This window comes from Phyllostomus hastatus, unplaced genomic scaffold (genome assembly GCF_019186645.2).
Source record: "Phyllostomus hastatus isolate PE091 unplaced genomic scaffold, TTU_PhHast_1.1 phas_scaffold_114, whole genome shotgun sequence".
Taxonomy (NCBI): Eukaryota; Metazoa; Chordata; class Mammalia; order Chiroptera; family Phyllostomidae; genus Phyllostomus; species Phyllostomus hastatus.
The window spans coordinates 163,812-184,800 of record NW_025334006.1 but is presented as its reverse complement, the minus strand read 5'-3'; the positions used below and the strand labels follow the sequence as shown (position 1 = coordinate 184,800).

Here is a 20,989-nt window from a genome sequence, read left to right as displayed (position 1 = left end):
GTTGTCACAGAAAAAAAAGATCAGTAGCCTTCACACTTCTTCACCTGTGATAGGAGACCTTCGTTCAACCCAGGTTCTCGGGTCTTTGCAGCCACCTGACCCTTACCCCCAAACACCGCCTGCCTCACGCACCTCCCCGCGCTGACCTGGAGGGGGAGGTTCCCTCAGCGCCTCCCGTCTGTGCTCCCCGGAGAAGTCAGGGTTATCCTGACCAGGAATTGCGATCCCATGGAGACACTTTTCGACTCTATGTAAGAGTATCTGCTACCGTTGAAGGAATGAGTACTTGCTTATTTTGTTTCTTGCTTGTAGATACCTATGAAAATGGAAACTACTTCTTGGCAAATTTCATAGCAGCTCAGGTAAGACTTTTTAAATCTGATTTTAGAAATCCTCTTTCCGTTAGCGACAGATGAACTATGATCTGTGAGCTGTGTAAACGTAGTATCCCACGTCTTCATGGGAAGACCCCCCCCCCCGCTATTATAAATCAGGTATATGGATGTTAAAAGAGGGAAGAAACAGCTCTTGTCTTGATAATTATCCAGTATGCCATCACTCTATAAAAAGAAACCGGTACTTCATCTAATGCTGGGGGGAAGTGAGTCTTTTATACGTAACAGTGCCTCAGGCATTTCACTGTGTCTGCCTTATACACTGTCTGCCCCTTCTTCTTGGAATCATACCGGCCAGGCTAACTCCCCCTGTTCTGTGCCTAAACTAGTTTTCAGATCCGATGATTCCATTTGGACCTACTATTAGTACAGATTTTGCTTAAAAATGGTACCCAAGATTTAGAGAAATTCTTAGAGCTTCATTATCCTATATGATCACTCTGTTACTATTTGGTATCAGCAAATTTATTGTTGCTGGTACTCAGAAAGTATGTCTTCATGAAAGTGTTTAATTAAAAGTAAAACAGCAAACCTGCACTATAGTAAACTGAGGTTTCTTAACATGTTAATGTGGAATATAGTTGATCAACTGATGTAATGTGTATTTTTTACCATTATGCATTCTCTATAGAACACACTGCGAATCCAGACCGTACACAATAAGTATTTGAGTAACTCGAATCCACTGAAAGTTGGAAATATTACAATCTGGGGGGTCCACCCTACTTACGTGACACAAGTCCGTGTCATCTATGACAACCAGCAGTCCATGGTGACGAATTTCATCAGTGACCCTTACCAACAGGTATGTCTCAAAATAATGTTGTTATATCCTACATTAATTTTGTTATTCTGCAAAGTTATCACCACTATTATTATCATTTATCTTTGAGAGGTTATAGGTGTGAAAGATCAATATGTTCCTGAAAAGTTGTGAGTGTTGAATTATATTGTAAAATATAAAAATACCAGTGGCTCTCCCCGGGGGAGTGATGGCCAACAGTCTCCTGAGATCCATTCCGCGCGTGTCCCAAAGAAACTGTGCTGTTTGTTAAGGCTGGTCTCCCAGGCTAGCACGACAAGACTTACGCCTGTGGCAGAGGCTCAGACAAAGACAAGGGTGATCTTTAAAAATAAACCGAGGTCACTAGGTGCTTACACAGCTAGGGTAAAAGGGCAGGGGACACATCGGTCTTCTGGGTTGGTGAGAACTGGCAGTGAACTGTGGTGACTGTGAAGATGAATACGTCCCAGCCGCGATGTGAGATCAGTTATCTGGTCAGCAGAACAGTGACCTAGGTGACAGGCCCTACTAAACCCTCTCATCAAGGGTGCTTTAGACACCACAGCCAACTAGCTGGAAGACAAATTAAAAGTAGCATTACGAAGAGCAACAGAAGAGGAAAGAGTGTCCCCCTTTTGAACACTACTAGACCTTTCATAAATACAGATTCAGTAACTCAGAGAGGGCGGGTTAGAAAAGTGAACATGGGTAAGAATAGTTACTGTTTTCTAAAAGGTGAAAAAGTTGCCATGGTGGTATTTGAATTTTGGGAAATAACGCTCTGAAGTTCAAACAGATTCTCTCTCTCTAGTCTCTTGTAGTTCTCCACTTCAAAACATGTTTCTTGAACTACTGGGTTCAAAACCACTCTTTATACGTGACCATTGCTCCTTAAGACTGACAGCAGAAGATCTCTGAACACCTCCTTTTTGGGAAGGTTTGCAGCATACCATACCTGTTCGTTTTGTGCTGGTCTCCACCTGTCAATAACCAAGGCAGTGACCAGACTAGCTCTTGTGGTTCTTAATATGAATGCAAGACGTTATTCAGTGATAACCATCAGGAAACTTGGGAGAGATACAGGCTTATCTTTCCAGTCCTGGAAACCACACAGCCCCGGGGCCACACAAGGAGGTCCTGAGCAGAGAGAGAGAGAGAGAGAGAGAGAGAGAGAGAGAGAGCCTGGGCATGGGCCTAGGACTCAGCATTTTGGGAGCGGAGGATGGGGAGGTCTGGTGCTTCCAGGGATTGCTCTTTATTGGCGAATTTAAAATAGCGTGAATTTTGCCCTGACCAGTGTGGCTTGGTTGGAGTGTTGTCCCTGTACACCAAAATGTTGGGGGTTCAGTTCCCAGTCAGGGCACATACCTAGGCTGCAGTCTCCATCCCAGGTTGGGTGTGTATGGGTGGTAACCAACTGATATTTCTCCCTCTCTCCTCCCATCTCTCTAAAAGTAATAAATGTTTAAAGAATAATAAGTAAAATGGTGCATTTCCAACCTGGGAAGAGAAAACACACAAGTGGCCCAAAGGTCAATCATTAAAATCGACGAAGATCTGGAAAACAAAGGAGCCTCAATGGGCTTGTGATGGGTGTCCCTTTGGAATGGGCGGATCTGGCCAATGGAGCCTAAGTCAGACGCACATAATGAAAAAGCAATAAAACCCAAAGAGCAGGGCTCACACTACCCTACTATGTGCCGGGCAGTCTGCTAGGGGTTGGGGTTGGTGGGAACAGGAAGCCAGCCTGCCCTCAGGAAGGTTAAAATCTAGCGGCAAAGCCAAGAGATCTTTGTGAACATTGATTTTATCAAAGGCTCGATTACTTGCGAGTCCTGCGGTTCTAACTAAATGAAGTGCACACTAAGAAACGTTCCCGGCACATCTCTCCATATTTAGCTGTCTGACTCAGTGTGGTGTAGGAGCGAACCTTTTATTACTCTCTGGGGAAAAGAAATGATACATCATTTTGATGGTGGTTGTTAAATGTGGTATTTAAGAAGTTCTAAAATACTAACGTTATCTCTTGTTTTCTGGCAGATACTAAATATTCAATTGGGTGACAGGATTATCAGCCTGGAAAAGTTAACTGAGGTCACCTGGATTCACGGTGGTCCTATAGCTTCTACTACACCGAGGACAAGTACCATCTTGCCGACCACTCCACATTCTACATTTACTACTGAGACTGCCACTTCGGGGACTACTGTCACTAGTTTGTCTACTGTAACTACCACTACTGCTCTGCTTAGCACAACCACTTCTTTCCCAACAAGTACGATAGAATTTACACCAGATACTACTGTCCCTAATACTACGACTTCTATCCCTACAAATACTACTGCTGCGAGCACTAGTACGGTCGTTCCTATCCCAACCACTTCTTTCCCCACAAGTACTATGGAAGTTACACCTGCTACTACTGTTCCTAACACTACTAGTCCTTTCCCAGTAAATACTACTACGGCCAGCACTAGTACTCCCTTTCCTATTACAACCATGTTTTTTCCAACAAGTACTCCTGAACTTACAAGTAGTACTGCTGTTCTCAATACTACAACTTCCTTCCCTACAAATACTACTGCTGCCAGCACTAGTACTGACTTTCCGGGTATAACCACTTCTTTCCCAGTAGGTACTCCCACAGTCACAACTAGTACTACTATTTCTAACACCACCACTCCTTTCCCTACAAATTCTACTACTGCTAACACTAGTACTGACTTTCCTGGTATAACCACTTCTTTCCCAATAGGTACTCCCACAGTCACAACTAGTACTACTATTTCTAACACCACCACTCCTTTCCCTACAAATTCTACTACTGCTAACACTAGTACTGACTTTCCTGGTATAACCACTTCTTTCCCAGTAGGTACTCCCACAGTCACAACTAGTACTGCTATTTCTAACACCACCACTCCTTTCCCTACAAATTCTACTACTGCTAACACTAGTACTGACTTTACTACCACAGCCACTTCTTTCCCAGTAGGTACTCCCACAGTCACAACTAGTACTACTATTTCTAACACCACCACTCCTTTCCCTACAAATTCTACTACTGCTAACACTAGTACTGACTTTACTACCACAGCCACTTCTTTCCCAGTAGGTACTCCCACAGTCACAACTAGTACTGCTATTTCTAACACCACTACTCCTTTCCCTACAAATTCTACTACTGCTAACACTAGTACTGACTTTACTACCACAGCCACTTCTTTCCCAGTAGGTACTCTCACAGTTACAACTAGTACTGCTATTTCTAACACCACCACTCCTTTCCCTACAAATTCTACTACCGCTAACACTAGTACTGACTTTACTACCACAGCCACTTCTTTCCCAGTAGGTACTCCCACAGTTACAACTAGTACTACTATTTCTAACACCACCACTCCTTTCCCTACAAATATCTACTACTGCTAGCACTAGTACTGACTTTCCTACTACAAACCACTTCTTTCCCAATAGGTACTCCCTACAGTCACAACTAGTACTACTATTTCTAACACCACTACTCCTTTCCCTACAAATATTACTACTGCCAGCACTAGTACTGACTTACCTACCACAACTACTTCTTTCCCAATAGGTACTCCCACAGTTACAACTAGTACTGCTATTTCTAACACCACCACTCCTTTCCCTATAAATTCTACTACTGCTAACACTAGTACTGACTTTCCTGGTATAACCACTTCTTTCCCAATAGGTACTCCCACAGTTACAACTAGTACTGCTATTTCTAACACCACCACTCCTTTCCCTACAAATTCTACTACTGCTAACACTAGTACTGACTTTCACTACTACAGCCACTTCTTTCCCAGTAGGTACTCTCACAGTTACAACTAGTACTGCTATTTCTAACACCACCACTCCTTTCCCTACAAATTCTACTACCGCTAACACTAGTACTGACTTTACTACCACAGCCACTTCTTTCCCAGTAGGTACTCCCACAGTCACAACTAGTACTGCTATTTCTAACACCACTACTCCTTTCCCTACAAATTCTACTACCACTAACACTAGTACTGACTTTACTACCACAGCCACTTCTTTCCCAGTAGGTACTCTCACAGTTACAACTAGTACTGCTATTTCTAACACCACCACTCCTTTCCCTACAAATTCTACTACCGCTAACACTAGTACTGACTTTACTACCACAGCCACTTCTTTCCCAGTAGGTACTCCCACAGTTACAACTAGTACTACTATTTCTAACACCACGACTCCTTTCCCTACAAATATTACTACTGCCAGCACTAGTACTGACTTACCTACCACAAATACTTCTTTCCCAATAGGTACTCCTGCAGTTACAACTAGTACTACTATTTCTAACACCACCACTCCTTTCCCTACAAATATTACTACTGCCAGCACTAGTACTGACTTACCTACCACAAATACTTCTTTCCCAATAGGTACTCCTGCAGTTACAACTAGTACTACTATTTCTAACACCACTACTCCTTTCCCTACAAATATTACTACTGCCAGCACTAGTACTGCCCTTCCTAGAACAACTACTTTCTCTCCAAGTTCTATTGAAGTGACAAGGAGCACTATTGTTCCTAACATTACTACACTTTCTCCTGCAAATACTACTACTGTTAGCCCTTCCGTTACATCTCCTATCACAACCACTCTTTTGCCAACAAGTACTACTAATACTACCATTGGTGCTACTGCTATTGCCACTGCTCTTTCCCCAACAAGTACTGATGCTACTAGCACTAATAACACTGTTCTAGTTACAACTATTCCTTCTCTTACAAACACTGGTATTGATACTACTAGCATGCATTCAGTTACTACAAATATTTTAAATGGTACCATCACTGCAGGAAGCACAGAAACAACTACAGGCATCACCACAGTTACTTTGGTTTCAAATGCTACTTCTGAACAAGCTACCACTCAGATTGTGCCCACGGCACTTCCTACAGGCACTGCTGGTACCAACACCACAGACAGTGTGTCTCCAATGGCACCAACCAGTGTCAGTACCACCACTTATCCTCCAGATAACACTACCCGTGCTTCAAGCACCACATCCATGGGCACTGAAAGCACCCCTAATGCAAATATTACCAGTGTAGTAACTGGTGTTAGTGACATTACAGGAACTCCCAGTAGAGACAGCCCAACTACTGCTGATGTTAACACCACGACGATTCCTATCATGAACACTTTTTCAACTACTGCAGACACAGCAGTTACTGGTACTGGAGACTTGGCCACTTCCTCACACATAAACACGACAGGTATTGAATCTCCTACTGCGGCAACTGAAAATGCCACCACAGCAGATACTGCCACTATCCCTACACACATTTTCAGCACTAAAACAACAAATTCAACGACAACTTCCGTCACAGTCCTTACAAACACGTCCATTCCAAGTACCACAGCTACTCCCACCACCGAAACTGTGAGCAGGACGGAGCACACAGTAAGTCCTGCCGATGCAGGCAGCTCCAGGAGTGCTGCAGGTGGCACTGCACATGTTTCTATTCCAAATACCACCATAGCCTCAGACACGTTGACCTCTGCTCCCCTAGGTCCAGCGACTGACCATCTTGTGACCGTAAATTCTACAGGCAGGTTTTCAACTGTGCTCGTGACTAATGCTACCACAGACATTACACGTGCTACCATATATGCTTCAGATACTACCACTCCCGATAGAACAGCCGTGAGTGCTGCCACTGCATCGACTTACGTTGCAAATACCACAAACACTGCTCTAGTTCCCTGAATACTATTCAAGGCAGGATAACTACCCCAGACATCTCTTGAAAAACAACTATTACAGACATAGGAAGTCACTGAACCGATATGTGATTTTATACTACATGCATTTTCACAAATATTAGCACTAGCTTTCATAGCTATGGCTAATGCAAGCACTGTAGACATTGAGGACAGATCTCAAGATGTGCCCAATACTAACTTTGTGGGTACTTCTTTTGGAACCAAAATATATACTACTATTTTGTAAATTAGAATTATACCTCTGATAGTGCCATCAGTTAAACTACATATATTTTATTCATCTTGCTACAGACTTCTCATACGATTTTGATATCCTGGATAATACTATAAATACTATTGCTCTGTAAATACTATTGCTTCAGATGTTGTCATTGAAATAGCCCGACTTGTTCCGTAGTACCATACCTCAGTGATGGCATCACAGGTGATAATGCCACACCTGAGAGCCTGGTGATGCCTGCCACTCAAATGACTGCTATAGATCAGCTATTAATATTAAAGTACATTATTTAATTAGAATGCTAAACATTGCACTTTAGGTTCCTAAGAGCTTTTCCAAATACCATGCCTACCAATGTAGTAATTTGCTATTATACATACTGAAAGTATTATTGCCTCTAATGGGATCCTATCCATAGTTATGAATATGAAAAACACTACCATTGTAGATCTATGTACTTTGATGCCAGGAAATGAAATCATTAAATGAGGACTATTATAGGTTACTTCACTATAAGAGGAAGTAAAAATATGATGATAGATGTTAAAAACATAACTTCCCAAACTTGGCAACCATTCCTGCCATAGGTACTACTGATACTCTTACTACAGATTTGATAAGCACTTGTATTTATAGACAGTAAACATACTTCCAGGAAATCACAACTGATCTTACTTAGGAGATAATTTTAGATCCCTGCTGTTGCCACTAGTGGCTGGGTTCACTTGCAAGGATCTAATCTTTCAGAGACCAGAAATCACCCAGGCAGAGGTGCACACGTAAAGCTACAGCGTCAGGGAGGCAGTTTCTGCCCTGGAACCGGAGTTCCTATTCTTCTCTGTTTTTTCTTGTATTCACAAGCTTTCCTTTTCTTATTTACCCTCCTTCTGGGGGTTAGGACTTGCAGCATGTTCTTGGTCTTTCATCTTTGATCTATTACTTTCTTATATCACCCAGACGCCCTTGCATAGACTCATGGTTGAGGGCTATTGAAGGCTGAACTCCAGAGCAGTATTTTCAAAACGTAGTTTGGGGGCGCATGGGCAGCTTCAGAACTCTTCCTCGGGTGGACAAGCTCCAGTCCGCTTTCATCACATTATGTTGTTGTTTGCCTACTTCACTCACATTCTCCCGCTAGGGTACAGTGGCACTTTCCAGAGACTCTATGCTGTGTGATGTCACCGTAGATGCATACGGAGACAGATGTGGCAATCGAGCCGTCTTCTGTTAAACCAGACACTAAACAGTTTTATAGCATAGAAAATCATGTCATTCTTTTCACTCATTTTGTTTTTCATAAAAATGCGTTATTTATGTTAACATGGAGTTGCTATATTGTTATTTTTAATGAATTAAAAAATATTTTACAGAATGTTGTACAAATGACTCAATTTTAATATCTAATGCAGTGAATGTGAGCAGATCTAACCCACCTACACGAAGCATAGGGCCCTCACTAAATCTGGATGTAAAGGGGTCCTGAGATCAGAGGGTTTGGGGAGCGCTTCCCTGGGGCAACAGCATCCTAGTTTCACTCTCGGGGCCTGGTCACTCATGCTGTGAGCTTTCCCGGCACGTAGGAGCCACGTAGGAGCTCCAGCACCTGTGGCTTAAGGTTCTTACTGCACCCAAATGTCTACCACCTACTCTGAATCCATTTGCACAACTTTCTGACCTACTTCCACGGCTGTCTGGTTATTGCCTGGGTGGCTTGATGTCATTCCACGTGAGGGGCACAGATCATTGGTTAGCTGCATTTGCCTTTTGGAATCCAAGCAGAAGCAACCGTCCTCTGAACAAAGGTGGCAGACCTTACGCCAGGGTGCACGTGCCTCTTAACCTGCCCTTCCAACTCAGGACACAACAGAACTCCTAATTCTCAACTGTTCCAGGGGAGTTGGTCATAGAGTCCTTCACGTGGTTCTTAACTGAGGGAGTCCCCAGTGCACTCGTTGGCACTACAAGCCCTGACAGGGGACAAGGGGCTCTGGGTCCTGGGGCACCCCAGTCCTGCAGCCAGCCCCACACCAGCGCAGACTGGCTGGCCAAAGACTTCACCTAAAACACATGGACTCTGGAAAACTGAGAATGAATTTGTCCAAACAACCATAGCTCTGCAGTTACTGAAATTCAGTCCTTCCAGTGCAGAATTCAACGGTGACTAAAGCATGGGATTTTGAACACTAAGTACTCCTGAAAACAAAACAGAACAACCAAACAGAAAAAAGAAAACCTGGACTTAACTTCAGATGGTTGAGGACACTTGAGAATTGGAAACTCGGAGTCTACGCACAGGAGGCGGCCCTGGAAACAGGCAGAAAACCTGGAGAGGGAGGAGGTCGCAGCAAACATCAGCGCGCTGCTCTGACTCCAGGATCTGCCGGCGCCGGGGCCTCCCCCAGACCCCACCGCACACGGGGGACTCTACGGGGCCAGTCCTGAGAGTGTCACCTGCAACCAGGTGGGCGCAGGGACTACTGCTTCCGGGTGACACTCCTTTCCTTCCCTTTCCTGTCTCAGCGTGCCCACCCATAAGGTGACATAAACAACGGAGCTGCAGTGTTCACACTCTCCGTCTGTAAAAGCAGGATGCACAGTTTATCACGCCTCTTCCACTGTTCCCTGAGTGTCCCGACGTCTACGTAGACTTTCCCTTCTTCTCCCCCTGCCTTTCCTGACAGCACAGCACAGTCTCCCCAGTGCTGGTGCTTTATAAGGAGGCTGCTCCGAGTCTCTCGTTTTTCAAACTGAAGTTCTGTGAAAGAAGATTCTTCTCCAGGAGTGTTTCTGGTGTGTCTCAAACTGGGCTTCGGGGGAAAGGCTGTTGTCTGTTCTCTCGCTTGGCGCTGAAGCAGAATGTTTTACTGCTAAGTTAAATAACGCCCATCTTTCCTCACTTTACAAAATTATCTAGTCAGGGGAATCTTGTTATTTTTCTTAAGCTTTTTATATGTGCTGCTATTCATATGCTGCCTTCTAGAGAGCTCTAGCTGAGGACACAATGTACCAACAAATAACAGAGAAGAAAAAGTTTGAAATAGCCAATCACGTTCACATGGGCAGCGTGCGCGTGTGTTTGTGTGCATAGTTTTATAGGGCAAACATATTTCCTGGCGGTACAGTTGTCTTTGGTTTGTGTGATGCAATTCCACTTATCTGTGTTTCATCGGTTTTTCCAAGAGCACTGTTATCTGATGGTGAGTCACTGAATAAACGTGAGTGTTACTGCTTCGTGGGGGCTTGGCTTAGTCCTGCCCTAGAGTGAGACGTTGAGCTTCACGGTACGTGCCCAGCCTCTGCTCTAGGTGTGGACAGGGTGATAGCTCTTCCTCAGCCCACCTGCCCATGGCGAAGGGGTCTGAGGCGAGATGGGGCTGGTTCTGTACCGGGAGCAGGAGCAGCAGGTGTTTCAGTGACACTCAGTGATGAAGAAACCTCAGAGACGTTGACCTCAACTCAGGCAGAACGGCTCGTTTCAGCACAAGGTGCCTAAAGATCTTTGGGAAACCGCCCACGGCTAGAAGTTTCATCATAGGATAATGACAAGAGTAATAATACGAGGTCTACTAATTTCAAAGTAGGATGGAGGTTCTATTTTTCTCCCTGGCAAGCTATCATGTGTCATCCCAACAATCCCCATGACCTTCATAAATATGTCTGTTTCTAATTCCAGCTGGAGAAAAAAATGAGCCTTTTATTTAGTTATTTAGAAAGATGATTAATTAGAGCATTGCTCACGTGGATGACAGACTGTGTTGTGGATGCGGCATAAGTGGATCCCCCGGCGCTCGCCCTCACGAGAGCACACCGCTCGTGGGACAGACGTTAGCGCCCACGCGGCCAGACACCTCCGACGCCTGAAAGGCTTCCTCTCCACCCGATCGTTCTAACCCTGGGCAACGCCCCCCACTGCCTCAGAAGTCTGCCCGTCAGATGGCTGGGCAGCGTTAATGTTTCTGATACGGAGAGAACGTTTGGCTTCTCGGAAGTCCGTTCAAAAGTTGATTTTTTTTTTCATCTTAAGCCATCTCTCTGCTAGCCTTTCATCTTTTCAATGTGGCTGCTGCTTTCCTACGAATCATTCAGATCAACGCTCCCTCTTTCTCAAACACCCCTCTCATGACCTCTGGTTCAAAAAAACTGGCCTGTTGACTTCTATCAAATGTAGCCATTTCACTAACATAGCCATTTAAATAATTGTCTACAAAATCCAGGGATTTGCAGCTCTGAGAAATGCATTATGTCGCTCACTTGCGGTGCCCGACAGCTGAAGTGAATCCTACAGCATGCAGACTGGGGTTCTCTGCTCAGAGGGGCCAAAAACTCTTGCTTGGGAAAAACAGTCACTTTTCTGAAAGGAAAGCCTCCATTTTCCTTGCATGATGACCACAGAGATGCCCAAAAGGGGGCACAGACCCTCTGGTTTCAGGGGAGCTTAGTTTTCCCCATAACCGTGAACTTTGAGAAGCCTTGATGTGAAGACAGCAAGCCCCTCTGCTGAGTGGCCCCAGGCGCTGCGAGTGCCCAGCGGAGAGAGGAGGAGCTAAATGTGAACACCGGAAGGCTGTGGGATCGCGGAAGGGAGCCCCCAGAATCCTCCAGAAGGAATGACAGGGAAGGTAAAGGGCTGGCTGCCTCCCATGCGCCTCACCATTCCCAGAGGATGGGTGTTGCTCTGCCAGGAGTCAAGATCCATCTCAGCACCTGGGCATAGCCAGAGTAGTGATCCCCTTCCTCGGACATGAACAATGAGCCAGGCAATTCATAGAGTGGCGCAGTGACATTAAACTCCGAAGGACAGGGTGGCACAGAGCTTCTCAAGCTTAGAAGACAGAATGCCCCCAGATGCTCTCAGAGCAGCCAACCCCACCACCAGCCTGTCAACGGTGGTTGCAACCTGCCGGCTTTGTCTGTGTGGACCCCCTTGACATGGCCAGCACCCCAGAGCTAAGGACTTCCCCTCCACCTTGCCCTTGACCTGTTCTCAGAGCCCAGTTCTGCTGGCCTGGCCCCAGGAGGCTCTCCACACCCGCTGACTTGAGTGTTGAGAATGTGACATTTGACGGGATAAATAAAGATCATCCAGTGGTAGAGGCATGGGGAGGACAGCAAGGACCGCACTGTATGTGGCATTTGAGGGTGCCTTTTACCAAGCCATTCAAGAGACTTCCCAGCTGCTTGTCCCGGACCAAAGCCTTAAAGGAAAGAGAAAGCGCCAGGAAGCAAGTTTAGTCCTATTTAATGCGATGCCTGAAGCTTTGTCCCTTATAAACACAGCCTGTCTCTCGACCACATGTCACCCATGTGGCTTGCCGTCTCTGCCTCATGGGGAGGGGCGGACAGAATGTCAGAAGAAGGCAGAAGCAGGGGCCCCCTCGGGGGCCAGCCAGCACGGGAGAAGGAGGGGTCCCAGTGCTCTCCATCTGCATTTGAGCCCCCTCCTCCCCACGTGGCCTCCTGCTGAGTGAGCCAGAGCAGGAGACTTCCCAGGAGTGTCCCACCGCCTCACACCTACCCCTGGATCCCGATTTTGTCAGAACATCTGTGGCCCCACCAGGGTTTGTGAAGCTTTCAAGGATGAATTGCATCGCTTTACAGAGTACCACAGTGCCTGGGCCTGCAGCGATGCGCCCTGGGCCACGGGAAAGGACACAGATGGGGGCTTTGGGGAAGCAAAGCAGAGGGGAGTTTCTGTGTTTGATGGCCAGGGGAGGGCTGAGCGGACAGAGGGCTGAGCAGGCTTCAGGGCTGGACGGGGGAGACACTGTCAGACTGCAGCCTGCAGGGTGGCGAGAAGCCAAGAGAAGGCCCCCTGCCCAAACAAGAGGGCAGCCAGGGGGATGTGGCTCAGGGTGGCCGTGCCCGAGGCTGAGAGGGGCATGGGGGCAGCAGCCCTGAAGCCCGCAGGGGTCTCGTCCTGGGGCTCCACTTTGCCCCCCCATGACTCCAAGCAGGGCCCCCGAGGGGTGGGGATGATCTCCGGAATCCAGCCTGTCGTGTTTTCCACTATCTCCTGCAGGAGAAGGGAAAAAGCAGGTTGAGGTAGAAGACCCCAACCTCGTTTCCTTTCCTCAGACCTCACTTGGTCACCCTCCATCCGCACAGCCTCCCAGGCTAACCGGGAGACTCCGGTCCCACCCCCAACCTGGAGCTGCATCAGCCCAACTGCCTGCTCCCCAAGCCGCGCCACCCCAGCCCCGTGTTCCTAACCAGCCTGCACCTCCCTCACCTTTCTCCATTCCTGGCTTCTCCCAACGCCATCCCGGACCCCTGCCTCCCTGACCCGAGGTGGCGGGGTCTCCTGGGGACACTCACGTCAATGGTCTTTATTATCACCGTCTGCGGCACCTCCTTGCAGGCTTTCTCAGCCGCCCGGATGTTCTCCGGGCTCCACTCCACGTTGTTCATGGCCATCGCGCCCTCCATGGAACTGTGTGGGTGGGGGCAGGGCCGGGGGGGGGAGAACAGTGGCTTAAGACTCGGAGCTTCGACAACATGTGTGTGAAATCCCTCCCTGTTCGTCAGCGTCAGTTTCCTGTCTGCGTACACGCGAAGGAAGGCCTTACGACTGCGTGAGACCGTCAGGAGTTTGGTGAAGGAGACGTATCGTGGGAACTCAGAGCTGAGAACTTTTACGAGGGAGGAAGGGACACACTTCTGATGATTTAAAGAAGTGGCTTCTCATCTGTGGGCCCTGAAGTTCAGGGAGGTTGGTGGGGAGACTTCAGGGAACCTGTAAATGCCCGCAGGTCGTAGGTGAAACGGGGCGCAGATGCACAGACGTGCCTCTTTCTGGCAAAGGTGTTTCAGAGCTCCTGTGGCGCCTCAGGGAGGACCCTTGCTCCCTGAATAATAGAGTCACCACCAGAAGGTCAACACAGTCTGACTGAGTCAGGTCCTGTGCGCGAAAAAGGTGGGCAGAGAATCTGTCCACAAGGTATCTCACTTTGAGAGGTCACGCTCGAGGGGGCTCGTCATCCAGGGGCACTCACTCTGACACCTCCTCCCCCAGCTCGTGGGCCACAGAGATGATGTCAGGGTAACCCTGGCAGCTGGAGATGTTGTTCCGGGGGTAGTAGAAGAGGAAGATGAGACACATCTCGTTGATGGTGCTGGGGCCGCCCTGGAGGAGAAGAGGGGGCAGATGGAGAGACAGAGATACAAGTGCCTGCAGGGGGAACAGGACGGGAGAGTGGGGGGGGGCGGGGGAGGGGCCACCCACCAATGACGGTGCTGTCCTTTCCCCTTGACCTGCAGCCAGCTCACTGATTCTTACCTACCCCTGCTCACCACACCTCCTCCTTCCTCCTCCTCTATTTCCGGCCGGTGGACAGCGATGCATATTATTTCCAAAAACAATCCCACATACCTCTGCCTCCACCCTCTGTTTTTCCACTGCCCCTGTCTTGGTTTGGGAGGATAAGATACAATATTGAATTTTTTGAAAAAAAGCCACTCCCTCGGGAACTCCTCCAGAATGCCGCATCGGTGCACAGCTAAGGTGGGACCCACCCCACAGTGTCACAGGTTCTTATCACTGCAGTAGGACCTTACGATTGTCCCCCGTGAATTCCCCTAGGGCACTCTCTCCAGCTTCCTCCAATACATCCTCACTGCTGACCTTGTATTCATGCCCTCTGAACGGGGGCTGTCTTTTCTTCTTTGATGACAATGACAAGCAATGCCTTTTGTCTCCCACAAGCCTGGCACCATCCCTGACGCACAATTGCTAACTCTAGCTGAGCGTCTCTGCAAGCCAGACAGTGGCCTAGATGTTTTACCTGCATCAGTCAGTTCTCACAACACTCCTCCGCGGTAGACAGTATTGCGGATTCTTTTATGAACTAGGAGCCTGAGACTCGAAGAGGCTGAGTAACTTGTCTAAGATCAGAGTGATAGGGGACTCAAGACTTGGAAAATTTTAGCTTAAGGTAAATAGCCATACATCTAGCAAGTAATGTGTATGTTAAGCTTTTTGTTTCATAAACTACAGATAAGGCCCACCTGGCGCCTGAGGAAAAAAAAACGGCTGACCTTCTGGGGTGCTGGCTGGAGAGGCCGCATGGAGACATCCTTACCAGGCGACTACCCCCCCCTTGGAGTTTCAAGGCTTTCGCCACCCTGTTTGTCCTCCTGCCACCCCCTTATAAAAGATCTGGGCAGGAAAGAAAGGGGAAGATGGTTTGTTAGGGTATGAGCCCGCCATCCTCTCAGATCGCTGGCCATCTGAATAAAGCGCCTATAAAAGATTCAATCGCTGTCATTGCTCATTGGATTTGGTAGTGACAGGCAGCCGAATGCCGGTGTCTTTTCCGGTTACAAGAGAGCTACTCATGCCAGTGTTGGCATTCAGACCCAGGCCCCAAGGCCCCGAGTCCACGCATTGAGTTGTGATAACGTGCTGTCTTTCCGGGAATCCTTGCACCCATCTTGCAACCAACTGGGGTGTGAGAACCTGAAACCCCCCCTGGGAATGGGCGACACCACTAGAGAAGGGAGGGGGATTCAGCTGGAACAATCAGTTGCTTGATAGCCAAGGTCAGGGATGGGGCTGCGTTCTGAAGCTGTCGTCATGGTGACTGTGGCGGGCAGGGAGCTACTTACAAAAGTCGGGGAGTCTCGGTCCAGCGTCTCGTACTGACACTCCACCAGCAATTCGTCTCCCTGTCGAGAGTGAAACACAAAGGCTGCAGGCAAGGCCGGGGGGTCTGGTGCAGTCTTAGAGCTCTCCTGGCTGACAGCAATGAGCCCCGAGACTGCCTGCCCCTCCAACTCCACTGTGCCTCCCCAGGGCGCCCACCGGCTTGAGCTCCACCCGATGAGGCAAATCTCGAGTCTCCTGCAGGCTGAAGTCGTAGGAATCGTCTTTACAGATTGTTTGGAGTTGTGCTCCATTTCTAGAAGGAGAGAAAGGGAGGGGACAGGAATAAGAAGAGGAGGGTGAGGTGGGAGGGTGTGTATCAACGAAGAAGCCTTGTGTGGGGTCACCCTGTGGGTACAGATTGTCCCTAAAGCACCACGGCTCGTCCTCCCACCGTCTTCCTCCAGGCGTCTCTGCTCTGTGGACGGTTCTGGCTCCTCCTTACTCCCAGCCTTCTGCTGCAGAGTAAATAACTGTTGCTAAGCTCTATTTCCCACGTGCACAAGGGAAACCTTCAGATACGTGTCTCCTTCCCTTACCTGTACTGCACGGCCTGCAGAGCCCGCCCAGCCAGGTGGGTGTGGAGCAGGTAGCCGAACACCTGTAAGTCAGGCACCGGGGCCCTGTTTATCTGTGACAGGGAGGAGGGGCATCTGGTTTGGTAAGAATTCTCATCTTGCCCTGCCCCTTGATTTTCCGCCCTTAGTATCTGACACCTTCCTCTCAGGACTGACATGAACCCCTTCAGTTTTAACCAGGCCCTCCTGGCCGCAGTTCCTGCCCCCCTGTCCCCACAGGATGAACTGACTCATGCATCCTGTGCATGATCCAGGCGAGTGATGTTCCTGAGCTCCGGGCTGTGGTCATTGTCGGAGGGTGGGGCTCAGGCCGGTAGGCTGTGGATCAGGCTGGATCTGTGGTGGGGAACCAGAACCCTCAGGGCCCGAGCACCTCCCAGCCTCACCTCTTCGAACTTCTCCGTCTTACACAGCCCGTAGGATCGGAAGGACTCGGCGCCCGGGGGGATGAAGTGGATGGGGAACGTGAGGAAGCCCAGCTGCAGGACGCCCATGTCGTATTTGCGCAGCTGTGCCGAGTAGTACATCCGAATGCCCGAGGTATCGTACAAACCTGATGCACAAAGGCACGATCACAGGAGGCAGGAGAGGGGGTCCCAACGTGGGGGGGGGCGGGGGCAGGGGCAAAAAAGCTGGGGCACGATGTGAGTGACAGGAGTCCGCTTGCCTCCCACAACCCCTTCCCAGCTCCCAAAGGTGTCAGGCCTCCATAGCTCTTCTCCATCAACGCTCTAGATGCTCACCAGGAAGGTTGTGAAAATTGCTGTAATGAATCTCCAGGCGGACCCACTGGGGGTCTGAGGGCATCCCGATGGAGATGCCCACGTCATCCGGAAACTGGTAACTCTGTTGCGTGGAGGGAGAGGGGCAGCGAGAAGGGCTGGGAGCTGGCGCAGGGACCCCTCCCAGACCTCCCTTGCCTCCCGGCCTTCCACCAGCCCGGCCACCCCAGCTCCCACGGCACACGCCGCTTAGCTGTCTCGCTCCTCAAGCCAGGACTCACTGTGCCCCCGACAGCCCAGCCCACGATGACCTGGGAGCAGAGGGAGAAGGCGGGGTCAGCCCCGTAGCAGTCGCTGATGCCCGTGGGCAGAATGCTGGCGTTGCCGCAGGCGTACAAGAGGATGTGGTGCACCAAGGTCTCGTTGTGGTCCACCAGCAGGGGCTCGAACTGGGTGGGCGGAGGAGGGCGGAGCACAGTGAAGATCCTCCGTGCCTCGTCCTAGTCCCCCCCTTCCCGCTCCCCAAATAAAACTACACCTGTCCCCTGCGTCTCTGTTTCTCCTTCCCCTCCATTTCTCCTCTTTTTCTTCCCAAGTGGGGAAGCTCAGGTCTACACGGCCTGAGCCCCACACTCCGTGGTCCCCCTGTCTGACGCCTCTCTCAGCAGCCGTCCCTGAGGGCACGGCAGGCTAAATCCCGGGACGCCAGCCTTTCCCCGAATAACCCCTCCGCGGGTCCGTGCTGTCTGGGCGCGCAAGCGTGCCTTGTTGGACTCGCTCTCTAGAGAAAATATGGCTCCCGCACGTATGCCACGTATTCCAAGATCCCATTTTTACTTAAACGATCAAAATTGGAATCACCCAAAGGTGACTTTAGGTGCCCAAGTTTGCGTTCCCTCGGGCCAGGCGTCCCTTGGCCACCCCCCCAGCCAACACCTCCTCCTGGGCTGACGACTGCCTGATTCTGGGGCCAGGGTGGGGCTTGCACTGGGTTGTTTGCAAAAACTAACTCCTAATGAACTCACGACCTTCATCAACAGCTCTGGCTGCAGCGTGGGGCTCGAATGAAACAGTGCCGGGAGCTGAAGCTCCGGGCTCAGGAACTGCAGACACGCCCAGGCCCCCCCACCTGGCTGGCCCCTGGTTGGGCCCCCTGCTTCCTCCCAGCGGTCCGCCGACCGACACCATCCCCTCTGCGCCCGCTGTGCCCACTGAGCTGCCTTGACCGGGTCCCTGCCAGTCTCGCCGGTACCCTGTAGATGTGGTGTTTCTCGCTGACGATGGGGAGAGGCAGGAAGGTGCAGGCGTAGGTGGTGTCGTCCTCGGGGATGAGGAACTGGAGAGAGACACGCAGAGGCTGGGCTGGGCTGGGCTGGGCGGGGGTCAGGGGGCACCCCCGGAGAAGCAAGGAAAGGGCCAGGCCAGGGAGGGGTGCTCCCTTCGAGGCCCATTTGGCTGTCCTCCGGGGACTGAGGGAAGTCAGAGGAACCACAGTTCTAGGAACGCGCTGAGTCCTGGGGATAAGGGCAGGGTCTGGCCAGAGCCGGATGCCAGGAAGGGGGCTGGAGCGGGCTGGGTGGGGTGGGGGCGGGGTCTCACATCGGTGATCTCCAAGTCGTGGATGATGGTGTTCTCAGGAACGTCCAGGTCGTCTGGGTGAAATATTTGTAGCAGGAAGATGGACTTGACGAACATGCGCTCCCGATCCAGCTGCAGCGTGTCGTCCAGGCCGTAGGCGGCCAGCACCCTCATGGTGTCACTCTGGGGGGGTCACGGGCATGGAGGTGCTGCGCCCACGAGCCACACTCGGCACCCACCCACACCCAGGGGCTGACACGAGCCACCTGCTCACGTGTACACAGTGGGGTGGCAAGGGCTTCCATGGGGGGGCAGAACCAGTCAAGGCCCATTTCTGCCTCCGGAGCCAACTTGCCCAGAACATTGAGCAAGTCTCTCATTCCCTCTCTAGGCCTGTGTCCACATCTGGGAAGTGACACCCCAAAGTTCAGTGAGGCCGGCAGGGTTCTTCAGGAGGGGAAGGCTGGGGTGGGTGGGGTGGCCGCTGAGTTCGTGGGAAGCCACCCTGCCAAGAGCTTGTGGACTCTAAGAGGGGACGACTGGGGCGGCAGGGACAGAAGTCCTGGGGACTGTGACTGGCCACCTGGGATGCATGGGCACTCCAGCGTGGGGGTGACCACGCCCCACCCCCCCCCCCCGGCCCTGAAGAGTATGCTGCTCGTGAGCCAGTGTTTTCCTCTCTCCCAAGTGTACCGTGATGTCTTGGTCGTGAGGGTCGCAGGAGCGGAAGGGCCTGGAGAAGCGCATGGTGGTGTAGACGGCATCTTCTGTGAGCCCCAGCAGCTCGGCGTCCTGGCTGCCATCCTTCTCCAGAGTGTGTTCATCCACCAGGTGCTCATCCTGGGGTCCAGGGGAGGTCAAGGAGTAAGCACCAGGAGCCCCAAGTGCCTAGGGCTTGGGAGCAGCCCGTGTGCCCTTAGCTCCCCCAAGGTACCGGCTTAACAGAACCCAGGGCTCCCTTATCAGGGAGTCTGCTCCTGGGACAGTCCACGGTGTCCAGGGCGGAGCCTTTGGGTAGAGGAATGGACAGCATCTGGCGGGAGTTTCGCCACCTGACCTTGCTTGACTTCTGTTCCAAATCCCATCCCCTGTCAGTCCTAATATTCCCGTGTCCCTAACCCTGGAAAGCTCACTGAGTCTCTGAACTCTCTGTGCTATTCATCCTGTCCCATGGCTCCTAATGTTGGCGCTTCCTTATAAACGCAGTTGAGAGGGAGGAGGTTGGGAGACGGGTGAGCTTCCTCATCTGAAAAATGGAGTAACATTCACCCACCTCATAGCTGATGCTGTGAGGTCTAACGTGCAGAGGATTTGGAGCAATGGCTGGTTAATCAAAAGTGCACAACGATGTTAAGCTGTTACGGCCTCGGGGGCTGTGGTTATTAGACTATTTCACGCTGTGGGCTACCTGACAGAGCTTATAGGAAACTGAGGGTGAAGACTGTATCTCAGCAGCTGCGCCTCTCCCCCCAGTGACCCGCATTTAGGGGCTACTAGCAGGCATGTGGGTCAAGGCTCTCTCTGTCCAGTGGGTCTGTTCCTGAGCACCGAGGGATACGCAGTCTGGAAGGTGTAGACTGAATCCCTCCAGTGGACCCCTTCTGCTGGGAGAGGCAGCCGCCAGCTGGTGTTCTGGGCATGTGCCTGCCTGTGTTTGGAACATGTGGCTCCTTCCTGGCCTTGGAGCCATCCTGAACCCAGCAAGGGACTCTCACCCTCGGGAGAAAGTCGCCCTGGGACTTACCGAGAAATAGACATTGCCCTCCGGCAAGACGCCTCCGACAACCAGATCGCTGCCCACCATAGTGTAGCGATTCGTGATGCCCAAGCCCACCCAGCCAGCTGTCCGGACCTGGAGCTCAAAGGTGATTATCTCAGCCTCAAGGTCAAAGTCCCAGCGCAGGAAAACGGCATTGGAAGGATCTAGGAACCTGGAGTAACGCAAGCGAGAGGCTGGGCCCTGACGGCTGCCCTGGGAGGGGGCTGCGAGGACCGTAAGCAGGAGGAGCCCGAAGGGGAGGGTGCGGGCCATGGCTCCTGGGGTCGGGGGCATCTCTCCTGTGGTGGATGCTCAAGAGGTGTGGACTTATATGTGCTTCTCCCTGTGCTGGGCACCGAGCCATCGGGGAGGGACAGACTGGGGCTCTTCTGATCTGATCGTCATCCCCTGGGTTCAGAGTGGTGCCACTTACATAACCCTGGAGGTGTGAGGTGTCCAGAGAGCATGTGGGGCAGCTTGCTATTGCCCTGGACTGGGGACCTGGCATCAAATTCTCAG

At 50.7% G+C, this 20,989-nt stretch overlaps 2 protein-coding genes across 2 annotated transcripts; one reads left to right on the top strand and one right to left on the bottom strand.

Annotated features, from left to right (window-relative positions):
• Nucleotides 1-1,883: 1,883 nt before the first annotated feature.
• Nucleotides 1,884-8,555, top strand: LOC123829702 (probable maltase-glucoamylase 2). Its single transcript, XM_045855575.1, has 2 exons — nt 1,884-1,887; nt 5,019-8,555. The coding sequence occupies exons 1-2, from the start codon at nt 1,884-1,886 to the stop codon at nt 6,953-6,955; spliced, it is 1,941 nt and encodes a 646-aa protein (XP_045711531.1). The 3' UTR covers nt 6,956-8,555.
• A 3,909-nt stretch (nt 8,556-12,464) lies between these two features.
• LOC123829701 (putative DBH-like monooxygenase protein 2) lies at nt 12,465-20,743 on the bottom strand. Its single transcript, XM_045855574.1, has 13 exons — nt 20,456-20,743; nt 19,405-19,551; nt 18,733-18,894; nt 18,386-18,469; nt 17,415-17,582; nt 17,155-17,257; nt 16,798-16,964; nt 16,373-16,464; nt 15,993-16,089; nt 15,797-15,856; nt 14,185-14,315; nt 13,508-13,622; nt 12,465-13,205 (listed from the first exon to the last, which is right to left on the bottom strand). Exons 1-13 carry the CDS (start codon nt 20,741-20,743, stop codon nt 12,960-12,962), a joined length of 1,860 nt encoding a protein of 619 aa, XP_045711530.1. The 3' UTR covers nt 12,465-12,959.
• Nucleotides 20,744-20,989: the final 246 nt, after the last annotated feature.